Genomic DNA, 12454 nt, shown 5'->3' on the forward strand with positions numbered 1-12454 from the left:
TTAGATTTCACATATAAGTGACACCATATGGCACTTGTCTTTCTCTTTCTGACTTCACTTAGTATGATAATCTCTAGGTCCATTCATGTTGCTGCAAATGGCATTATTTCATTCTTTTTTATGGCTGAGTAGTATTCCATTGTATATGTTCCACATCTTTATCCACTCATCTGTTGATGGACATTTAGGTTACTTCCATTTCTTGGCTATTGTAAGTAGTGCTGCTATGAACACTGGGGTGCGTATATCTTTTTTCATAATAGAGTTTAATTAGAACCAACTTACTAAGCGTAATTATGGTACAGGTCGGTATCTAGTAAGAGCAACAAAAGGTTATCATTCTGATGTATGTTTTGTGATGTTAGAAAGAAATATGCATTTAAGATAACAAAATAGGTGTTATCTGAAACTCCATCGTAATCACTTGCTGAATTATAACATTACAAATGGCAAGACTAAGCTGTGTCAGGAGAAGTACTCCCTTATTTGGTAAGTTTCTTTTGTATCACACATAGCAGCCAGGGGCTGCTCCATTGGTTGCAGTGGACAAAAGTCTTGACACCTTTGTAGTTTAGCTTCCTAGGTTACTGGCACATTTGTCTGAGGAAACATATACATTGTTTAAACTGCAGTTACCTTCTCCCCGCATTGACTAAAAGAAAAGTTGTGTACAACTTTAGATTATTTCACAATATAATTGAAATAATATTGAAGGGAGGAAATAGAATATTTGAGCCAAAGGCACTTTTTTCGTCTAGTCCGATGCCCAAATATAAACAGGAGTAAATTGAAATGTAGGGGATCACACTAGTTATTAGTGATGGAATATGCACTAGAAAATTCAGAGATTATTGATTGTCCAATAAGTGTTAGCTATCATTATGATTACTTACTTTGTGCCAGGCACAATACTAATTGTTTTACATGTGTTATCTCATTTAGTCCTTATAGTATCCCTTTTAAGTATAGCTATCTTTATTACTCCCATTTAACAAGCATTGCAACTAGAATTAGAAAGGTCAAGTTAATTGCCCAAGCCCACTATTGGTGAGTGACTGAGCCAGGACTAGAACCCATGCCTATTCCAGAACTTTTGCTCTTAACTGCTGTGTAATATAACAGGTACTGTCCCACAAAGCTACTAAATGTTAGAAGGTTTCTGTATTACTGTTTATTATCAGTCCAAAGAAAATAATTACAATACCGTGATAGAAAATTGTAACTGTGGATGAATTAACCTGTTAGTAGCTATATGATACGATAGTGAGTCTGGATTTTGAGTATAATAAAAGCATATTATGAGACTTCAGTATTTGAAATTGAGGTAGGATCTCTTCTATCTGTAGGAGACTTGATAACTCTAATAATGCTGGGAGCATGACTGAAGTCTCTTGATTTTGGGGGTCTGGGCTGGGAGTATGGGAGAAAGATGTAGTTTTAGGGGAATTTAAAGACTTAGGAGGATACTAAAATCACAGTTCAGGGATACAAACCATAGAATTAGCCACTAGGCCAGTGGTATTAATAATTGAAATATTATGGGCCCCAAATAGTTTTTTTCCTCACAGTGATTATCTACTTGATCCCTTTTGTGTACTAGGACACTGTGCTAATAAGTGCTAGCTTTATAATAATGAACATGACATTAATTATAGTTTGCAGTAAGTGATAAGATGGAAATCAATAGAATTTGAACACTGAGAATAAAAGGAGGTGGGATTGATTATATAAGGTTGGCAGGAAAGGCCTCCTGGAGGAGACAACATGAAGCTGAGACCTATAGAATGAGATGAAGCCAGGCCTGTTAATTACCAGAAGGGCTTCCAGGTATAATTTCTAAAGAACTTTGTGTTTGGAAAGCCTGTAGGAATGGAGCAAGTAGGAGAGTAGAACGGTGAGGAGGGAATTCTAAGAGATGAGTCTTGAGAGGTAGATAGGGCCAGGTCAAGTAAGTCTTCTTGGCCGTGGCAGGGAGTTTGCATTTCAAATACAGTAACATGGTGTGATTTGTATTTAAAAACAAAACACATGTGGCTGCTGGGTGGAAATTGGATTAGTAGAGCGAATAATGGAAGCAAGGAGATTTAGGAAACTGTTGCCGAAGCCATTATAAAGTATGATGTTGACTTATAAATTTCGATGATAGCAGTGGCAGTGGAGAATATGAATCAGGCTATATGTTCTGAAGTAGAAATGACAGGACCTTGTAATGAATGTGGAGAGTAAAGGATAGGGAAGAAGCAAGGATGCTCGAACAACTGGGTGGATAGTGGTGGTGCTTACTAACAGGAAATGTGGAGGAAAAACTGGTTTGGGGAGAAAAATCCAAAGGTTTATTTTATAGATTTGAGATACCTGAGAGGCATTCAGGTAGAGATATCGAATGCATAGAATAGAATATATCATTTTGGAATTCTAAGGAGAGATCTGGGCCATAGTTGTATTTATTGTGGGGAAATCAGGTCAGGGGAACAGTCTGTTTATATGTACTTTATGTGTTTGCAAAAACTTCTACAGATTTTAAAAAATGATAGGTTAAGAATTGTTCGTAGCCTATGAAGATAACTGGGTTGAAAGGAAAGGTTGAGAACCACTGCCATCCAGTATACTTACTTTTCTCTTAGAGGTATAAAATGTATAATATAATTTTCATCTTAATTTTTTCTCATTTGGAAGAAGATCTGTAATTTTATAATGCAATAAAATTTTTATAAATATTTTATCAGAAGATGAAAAAATATTGAAAATTTCAGTGTACAGTGTATTAGATGGACATCCCTTTTCAGGTTAGGGCAGTTGCTCTATTAAGTTTGCTGTTACCCTAAGGTTCATATTTTTGTCAGCCTACTACTACTAACCATTAACTGGATGCCCCACAGATATCCCAAATTTCTCCTGTTAAAAATGGAAGAGAACAAATAATAAAGATATGCCTTCTTGAATGGGCATCGGAGAGGAGGAATCTCAGGATGAGGAGAAGGAATTTGAAAACTGTTGCTTGACACTCAAAGGCTTTTCTTGATGCTGCCCTTAGTTTTATAATCTGCCTTATGGTAAAGTTTAGGCCAAAGACAAAAGAAGACACACTTTCACTATTTTCTCTTCTGTAAGTAATTTTAAAAGTTAGAGATAAGTCTAGTATAATAAGAAATACAGAAATAAAAATTACAAGGAAAAATTATTTTTGAGCATTGAATCCCTTAGGAAAGATGTAAATAAATTAATGAATTATTATTCCTTTACTGTGCTCCCATCATTAGGATTTCAAATGTGCTTAAAAAAAAGGGGCAAGGAGAAAAATGTTGGACTGGAAGATAATTGTGTCTAAACAGCCCTGTAATTTAAAGTTTAAACAGATGGTTTTGTTTGGATTAGAAATCAGACATTGTTTTGGTCAGATACATTGTAGTGATACTACAGCATTGTTAAACCCTGGAGCTTTCCTATAGGGGTCGGCATCTCTCCTTCACTTGAAAAGGACTCTGTTTTCTTTTGTATGGGAAAGGAAATAAATTAGCCACTTACAGAGCTGAAGAGGAAAGATTGCTGAAGATAACTTCTAGAGCTGATAAGAATTGCAGTGGAATACAGGCATACTTCAGAGATATTGCAGGTTAGATTCCAGACCACTGCAATAAAGTGAGTCACACTGTATCTGCAAAATGCAGTGAAGTGAAACACAATAAAACAAGGTATGCCTATATATAGATAGAAGTCACATAGTACATGTCAAGTCAATACTCAGACTTTTACTCAGTCATATGGTTAGTTTCCCTGATATGAAATAAACTTTGCTCTCAATTTTACTCCTCTTCCCAGCCTGCACAAAGAGGGGCCTCATTCCAAACCAACTAAATCTGAATAGTGAAGAGGTAAGACCTAAGCAGAGTAGGGAGAAAAGCATCTCTGGGTGATTTTGTTTGGCCTCTGGCAAAGGTCATAGACTTAGATACAGCGTCCTCACTGGTCTATTTAGTTTCCCTCAGGGTAGTAGTTCCCTGAGATTTTAGGGTACATCTTAAACAGCATGTATGTAACAATTATCCAAGGAACATAATTAAAATACAGAGTCTGAAAGTTTGAGATGTGGCATAAGAAGTCAGTATTTTAATAAACATCCTAGCAGGTGTTCTGAGAAAAACAGTTTGAAAACAACATGCTGGGTATCGATTTCAGAAAGTGATTTGATAAAATCATCCATCAGGCTGACAAGTAGTCTGATTTCATGCATCTTTGAAAAGCCTGATAATAAAATGATCTCTCCACCACCATAAATGATGCCTATAATTTCATGTTCAGATTGCTAAGATTGTTTGACTACAAAGCAACAATTTAAACAGATGTAGAAGCATTATTGATTAACAGGGATGGTACTCAAGCAGAGATTTTTTTTTTAATCATCCTATAGATTAGAGACCTCATGCCAGGGTTACAGAATTGTATGTATAGTCTTTTTACCCAGTCTCTCAACTGTTTTGACTCACTACTACCCTGTAACTCTCTAAAATTCATTTTTGGTTTTAACTGACAAAAGTTTTCAAGATTTTATTAAAAAGTCTGTTTTTCATATCAAGAATAAGGCTGCTTCGGGCACACTCCAGTTGTAATGCAGCAGAACACTGTTAAATTGAGTGAGGTATCTTAAACATATTTAATCCAAGAGTGTGTACTATGTGATTCCATTTATATGAAGTAAAATACAGGGAAATTAATCTATGCTAGAAATCAGGGTGATGTTTATCCTTGGAGGACATAGCATGGCTAGTGACTGAAAGGAACGTGAGGCGGGGCTTCTGAGGTGCTGGTGATATTCTGGTTCTTGATTTGGGTGCTGGTTACACAGGTTTGTTTTGTTTATGAAAATTAATTGAGCTATACATTTAGGATTTTGTGTACTATTTGAACTTATGTAGTACATCAATGAAAAGCTACCCCCCAAAAAGCAGACTAGCATTTAAGTTCTGTATTTTTAACTGAATCACTTGCTTTACTTCAGTGTTGCTGTTTGTATATTGAGACTTAGATTTCCTCATTTCATATTTATAGCAGTAAAATATTTTTCTGAAATTAAAAAATACAGTATTCTTTATCTAAAGATACCTTCAAAATTTCTGAAAGAGGCTGTTGCTTTCATGAGGATTCTTGGTTATTATAATGGAGGGATATGTATTATATATATAGCGCTTTAAAAGTATTTTATCAGATTTCATATATTCTCATTATTGATTGAGAATAGTCAATTTTTTAAGTGTTTCAGGAGCTGAAAAAAGATAGTGTTTTCTCATAAAATAGTTTTTGAAGCAGACCAGTATTATTTTTATGATTGGTGGCCTCAGTCATGGTTAGGGTAAAAGGCTTAAGGAAAGTCAAACAACAGTTGGATAGAAAAGAACTCAGAATTATAAAATTCTTAGGCTGTCAATCAGGTGCCTGGCTCACTGAGCCCAAACCTGAAATATAACCTATGTGGGGCAGAAAAACTCATTGAAAATAGGTGTAGGATTTTGTTAGATGAAAATGGGCTTCTTACAGATTTTGGAAAATGCTACATGCCATTTGACCAGCTTGGATAAAAAGTACAGATAGGGGAGTTAAAGAGAATATTAATTCCTTTATACCTCCTAAGAAGTAAGAATACTTTCTTTATCTTATAGAATATATTGAAGAAAATAGCATCGGAAATAACTTAGCTTTCAGTAAGGTTCATGTGAATTCTTACCTTTAGTGCTAAGAGCGTTAACAGGTTTTAGATATGCAAAAACACAGTTAACAAAAATTTTAACTTATACCACTAGTAATAAAGCCTATGTATAGAACACGATAGGAATGATTATACACTTGATTTAGATAATTTTAGCAGTTTAGGGTGTCATTATTTATGAACCCTAAACATATCCCTTTAGAAGAAACTCTGAAAGAGATTAAGGCACAGTCGCACTGACAGTGTGGTCAAGAACAGTTTCCCTGGATGGTGGCACCAGGGAAACTGACACTCACCTGCTTAGATGACAGATGTGGTGAGGTTTACAGTCTACCTTTCGTGGTAGTAGTGGTTTAGAAATTACATACCTTACTGCAGAGTCATTGTTTTCACAGGTCAGGAATGGAAGGGGAGGGAGTCTCTATTACATTCCTTCTGCTTCTATCAAACCTTTGAGGCCCCTTAGCACCTCAGCTTGTTAGCAGCTAACAGTGCAGTGTTTTGCATACTCTTGTACATGTTTGCAATCAACAGGACTGTCTTAACTGAAGAAAACAGATGAGTCTGGGAAAATTCTGCTCCCAAAATACAGTTACTAAACTAACCTCCCTTCTTTCAATTCATAATATCTTTGCACTAATGAAAAATGAAACATTTTAATTATATTTATGCTGAAGATTTTGTGTTGCCATTTCATTATTGTTGTTCTTACTTTTACCCTTTTTATCTTTTAGATCCATGTAAAGGCTCATTTTGACTATGACCCCTCAGATGACCCTTATGTTCCATGTCGAGAGTTAGGTCTGTCTTTTCAAAAAGGGGATATACTTCATGTAATCAGTCAAGAAGATCCAAATTGGTGGCAGGCCTACAGGGAAGGGGATGAAGATAATCAGCCTCTAGCTGGGCTTGTTCCAGGTAAGAGACAGTATAGTAGAAAGTACAAAGTTTAAAAAAACATTTAAAATACAAATCTTCAAAGAGAAAAACTCACTTTTTCATGCCTTTTAAAAAATGATGTAAATACTTTTTCATGTCGTTGATTTTTATGTTGTATCTGTAACATAAGTATCTTGAATATAAATTAACCAATTTGTTGGGCTTTAGAATGGAATTACGATATAATCTCGTCAGCCAATCCCATGTTGTACTACATTCACTGTAGGTACATTGAGACTACCCTGTTTTCAAGGCAACAAAACTTGTATTGAACAACAAAAGCATCAAGGCAACAAAACTTATACTATAACAGGAGATTATCATCAACTGGAGCATCAAACTTGATATCTAAAGAGGAATTTGTGAAGATGCATCACTTTATAAGGAATCAGGAGAGTAAGACTACTGAATTTATCTCTCCTAAGATATCTTAGGGTGGAAATAGGATGCCCCCAACTTTTCATTGAAGAAGACTCTCTAATTTAGACTATACTAAAATAAAACTTTAGCTCACATTGGACATAAAGATTTTAAGGGAACATATTTCTTCTGAAGAGTGAAGATGATGCTTAATGGAATGAAGTGTATAGATGTAATTTTTCCTACAAATTGTTCCTGCAGTTCCCAGGATGTGGGTATGGTGGAATGAGGGAAACAGAACCAAGGAAAGTATAAGATACTAGTGAAGGCAAAGGAATACTTACAGAATGATGAAATGGGAATAAAGTGATAATTCATCGGCTTATTCACTCAAAAAATACTGTTATATCAGCACTGTATAAGGCACTGAGATAAGCTTCTCTTCCATATTTGACTTTAAAGCATATCCATTAATACTTTAATTATACATTAATGTAAAACAATAGGTTTTTTTTTTCTTTTTTTGCGTGCCCTACTTTATAATACTTACATGGAATTGTCTGTTACAGTACTTTGTACTGGATATTCTCAGTTTGTAAACTTCTAGGCCAGTGACTACATCTTACTTATTCTTTTAAATTTAGGGCAGTATCTGCTAAATTAATAAATAGGTGGTTTTTAAAAATAGTTCTGCCAGAACTGATGCTTCTGAATTAGACCTTCTAAGGCTGTTTTTTTTTTTTTAAACTCTTCCAAGCCTTGACTTTTGCCTATAACATTTTTTCGGGATTATACCTCCTATTAAACCTTAAGATTTTGAGCATAACAGATCTGGCTATAGAATTTGGCTTACAGTGAATGTGACTACAAGTAATACATTATGTGTATAATGAAGTCACAGGCACAAATCATCTGCTTTAAAACCCCAAAGCCGGGGATTCTGTGTACACTGACCCGTATATCAAGGAAGGAGGAATGGGCTTCGTATATTAAGTTCAGAGGATGGTACTATACCCTTGATTCTTCACAGTAACGGTTACAGGAACATTCCTCTAGAATCCTGGGGTACTGGGCAGCCATTATGGTTCGTAGTGCTTGTGCCAGATATCAATTTGATATCTTTCACCATGTCAGCTTTAGCCCATAAATACTTAGAACTAATATCTATTGACTGATTGATTACATTGAGTTTCTGAAAATATATAGATAAATCAAGGAAGTTTTAATGATACCATTTGTAAGTCTTTTTATAGGACAAATAAATGGACCCACGTTAGTTTGAGTTTGACGGTTTTCTGTCAGAAGGATTTCTAAGAGGTTATAATGTCCATCTCCCACTAATGTCTGCTTCTATTTCAAAAACAGTCTACATATGTGTGTACTATAAAAATGTGCCATAGCAGTACATTACTGTAATGTTTTAAAACATTTTAATATGTAAATTATTTAAATTATTTTGTTCTTTTTCTTCTAAATCTGTTGAAGTCAAATACTTTTTTAAAAGATTTAGTGCTCTTAAAAATTTCCCTATAGTCATAGCTACTTGTTTTATCTAGAAACACAATCTGTACAGCTTCTGGAGATAACTTGATTTCTTTTAATGCTTTTTATGTATATCAAACTCAATACTGTTTTTGCTTGTGCTCTTATAAAATGCACTAAGTTCAACAGATTATCCCAACATCATAGATGGAATTTGCTTATTGATTTTTAAGAATCTCTGGCCTGAAATGGAAAGAATTAAATATAAAAATTAAATATAAAAGTAGAACTCTAATTCAGAATTTTCTAACTAAAGCCACTTTTATCCTTCAGGAAAAAAATATATTTGATTCTAAGGTAGATGTCTGAAAAGAACATGAAAATCAGAAACCTTGAAAGCCTCCTATATTAAAATCTTAATCCTGAGAGGAAAAATGTAATAGGTTTTTCATTTATTTGTATCATGGGTAGCTTAAGGTAGAAATGAAAAATCTTTAAAGCATATACATACATACAAAGAAAAAGAGGGATTGAAAATGATAAATGCAAGGGAATATGTTGAATGCTGTCTTGGAATCAAAAACTGGTGACTGTTTACATATTATTTTGGAAAGTTAACTCCTAGAATTAATTTGCTTGATTTGCAGTAATTCAAATGATCAGAACCATTGTAACATCCAGCACAGTGCTTTCCACATAGTAGATGCTAAATGAAAACTTTGTAAAAATTGAACTATTAAGTTTTCTAGCACTGGTTTGTTATTTATCTTTTTTAATAGATGATATATATAGTCCAGTAATACATGTTCTAGGATTGATTGAGAGCAAGGTGGAGACTTAATACTTTAACTGTTTGGAGCGTATAATCATAGTTGACATACTCTGATGTGGTGGCAGGAGGATTTAGAAGGGAATATAAATGAAGAGTTACTTCTGGTGGTGTCCCTTGATTTAAAAAAAAATACTTCTATACTTTTGACTTAACTATTTTACTCTTTTTCCTTTCTGCTTATTAGGGAAAAGCTTTCAGCAGCAAAGGGAAGCCATGAAGCAAACCATAGAAGAAGATAAGGAGCCAGAAAAATCAGGTTGGACGCTTGTATTTGACATTGAGGTTTCTTGGGTCTTCATCTGGAATCAGGTTTAGATTTACATATCATAACTGTCAAGAAAGATGTATTCATGGCAAGAGTGATGTGAGAAGCAAAACTGATTACCTTAGGACTGTAAAGGAAGGAGAGGATTTAAGTATTAAAGATTATCTATCTGTGATGTGAGATTAATGGAAAATTATAACTACTTCTCTGAAAAATAGTTCTTCTATGAACAATGTAACATGTGTCTATAAATTTAAAACTATTTGAGTTCTTCTATTTGAAATATGTAGCTTTATTCAAGGAAACAAATACCACATTTATACTTACGTTTTTTATTCTCAACAGGAAAACTATGGTGTGCAAAGAAGAATAAAAAGAAGAGGAAAAAGGTTTTATATAATGCCAATAAAAATGATGGTAAGTTCCACTCTCAGATATAGTTGTATTTATATCCCAAAGAGGTCCATATCTAACACTTGAAAGAAATTAAATTGATATTTTCAGGGAATTTTATTTCTGGTCTTGGCCTCTTAATGTAACATGTGTGCTTAATAAAGCCATTTAGCAGAAATTATTTTCTTTTGGAATCCTATGAGGAATGCACAGTTTTAAATTCTGAGAAAAACTGGTATAAAAATTATAGTACAATTTACCATGTACAGTGTTATATTGATAGTTTCCTCATAAATTTTTTCCTACTTAAACTCCTTATTTGCAAAATTAATACATGTTTCTAACAAATTCTAACAATGTAGTTGTATTTTAAGTAAAAAATGAACATTTTGTCTATAGTAACTCATGTCACCAAGGCAAGCCATTGCATAGAGCCTGCTGACTGAGTCAGGCACACAGGAGAGTTTTCTGTTCTATTTTAATTTATTGTTAAGATTAAAAAATTTTTAAGTTGTAGCTTCTCTTAAAATCAAAAGCTCTAATAACACTGGGCTCATATTCCCACATGACACTGGTCTGCTGGACCTGAATGATATGCTTTTGCCTTTATACTGGGCACCTACTTAGTTCAGCAGTCTCCGCCACATCCAATGTTTTATAAACCCAGCCTGATTTAGTGCTTTCATTACCTTCTTGGTTGGTCCTTATGGGCTTTAGAATTTGCTACCCCTTCTTTAATTCACATTAGAAACAAGCCAAATAATAAAGCAAAGGGAGTCTTTAACTTCTTACACAATTTATAAGGCTTATTTTTATTCTCTCAATACCTTGAAAATTTCTTAAGTGGCATAAATTGAACTAGTGAAAATAAAATGTTATAGATTATTGGAAAATTTGATACAAAACTAAACCTGAGATTCCATCTACTATAATAAATTTTTTTCCCAAAATAAACATCCTTAATGCTAATTGATAGATTATGTAGCTAAGAAGATTTATTGGAATTTTAATCTTTTCCTCTATACTTGGGTAAGTGATTAATATCTGCTTATCTTTTGAAATACACTAAAACTAACTGGTTCAGCTCTAATAGCTGTTATATTATGATATATCTACATCTGTGAGTCAAAATGCTTCCACAGTCTGTACATGTTAGAAGAAGGAACTTAGATTTTTCAGAGGGAAAAGCGTTTTGAGAAGGGAAGGAATTACATTTCTGTTCATGGTGCTGTTATCATAATTAACATTTTTATTAATAACTATCATTTATAATAACTTCTATTCCAGGGGCAGTAACCTTCATCCATTTAGTTCTCACAATAAATTCCTTGAGACTACAGATTAATGAATTCAAGTTCAGATGTGAAAGTGGCCTGCTTAAGTTCTTACAGCTAATACATGGTTGAGTTGGAGTTTAAACAACTAGAGTTTGAGTTCCTGCTCTGTGCTCTGTGCTAAGCACTGACAAGATTAAGATGGTCCCCTGCCCCCATGGAACTTATAGCTGACGGTCTGACTACACATCTGATGCTCTTACCCAGTTAGGTGAAGTAATATGATTGAGAAGATAGCAGGTCACTAGTTGTCTGCCTTTGTTCTTACCACTTGACAGCTCTGATTTCATCTGGATTATGGGCTTTAGGAATGTTACCCCACCTGTTATAATTTATACCTCTTCTTGAATCATGATCTCAGGTTAGTATTAGTATTCCAGGATAAAGTAAACATAAGTGTAGAAAGTTGGATAGCATAGATATGCTGTGTTTTCAAGTTATATGATCACAGAAAAGTATTCCAGCTTTCTCTGATAACACTAGTTGCAGCACTATTTGTAAATGTTTGTCTATGCCAGGTATTGTTTGCAGCATATACATTGTCTTCTCCTTAAACCAACCCTCTAATTAAAGTATTAGTATCCCCATTTTACAAAAATGACAGATATTATTCTCATTAGTTTATGCCTTGGTGCCTCACCCTCTGTCAAAGTATTGGCTGCAAACTAGCTATTTGATATGAATCAGTATAGTTATATTGTATTAAACATTCAAACACAGTATGAAACAAGAAGCAATAAACATTTCTAGAAGGATTAATATATTATTTGATTTATTTTCATAATCCTGGCAAGGATATAATGACATGGGAAAATACTCATGATTTTCCGTATTACTGTCTTGATCCCAAAAGTTAAGCATTTTTAACGATAATAACTTGTGCTTTTTTTCAATTTTTTGAAAGATCTATGAGTATATATTTATTACATGGCAATAATTCTGTCTGAAGGGCTTAACTTTTTCTTTTTCAAAGATTATGACAATGAAGAGATCTTAACTTATGAGGAAATGTCACTTTATCATCAGCCAGCAAATAGGAAAAGACCTGTCATTTTGATTGGTCCACAGAACTGTGGCCAGAATGAATTGCGTCAGAGGCTCATGAACAAAGAGAAAGACCGCTTTGCATCTGCAGTTCCTCGTAAGTT

At 34.1% G+C, this 12454-nt stretch overlaps 1 protein-coding gene across 11 annotated transcripts in view; it reads left to right on the plus strand.

Annotated features, from left to right (window-relative positions):
* The window catches only part of PALS1 (protein associated with LIN7 1, MAGUK p55 family member), a 101928-nt gene that overhangs the window by 72689 nt on the left and 16785 nt on the right, over window positions 1-12454 (plus strand). For all 11 annotated transcript variants that reach the window (XR_016392202.1, XM_089907862.1, XM_089907857.1 and 8 more), the window contains 4 exons: window positions 6436-6619; window positions 9499-9570; window positions 9925-9996; window positions 12280-12447. Coding sequence is in view for 10 of the 11 variants with exons in the window: in XM_089907862.1 (XP_089763988.1) it covers window positions 6436-6619; window positions 9499-9570; window positions 9925-9996; window positions 12280-12447 (496 nt within the window). In the remaining variant the exon portion in view is untranslated. The remainder of the gene's footprint in view (window positions 1-6435; window positions 6620-9498; window positions 9571-9924; window positions 9997-12279; window positions 12448-12454) is intronic.

Source organism: Delphinapterus leucas, chromosome 2 (assembly GCF_059928025.1).
Source record: "Delphinapterus leucas isolate spDelLeu-1000000601 "Yukka" chromosome 2, BTC_Dleu_Yukka2, whole genome shotgun sequence".
In the NCBI taxonomy this organism is placed as follows: Eukaryota; Metazoa; Chordata; class Mammalia; order Artiodactyla; family Monodontidae; genus Delphinapterus; species Delphinapterus leucas.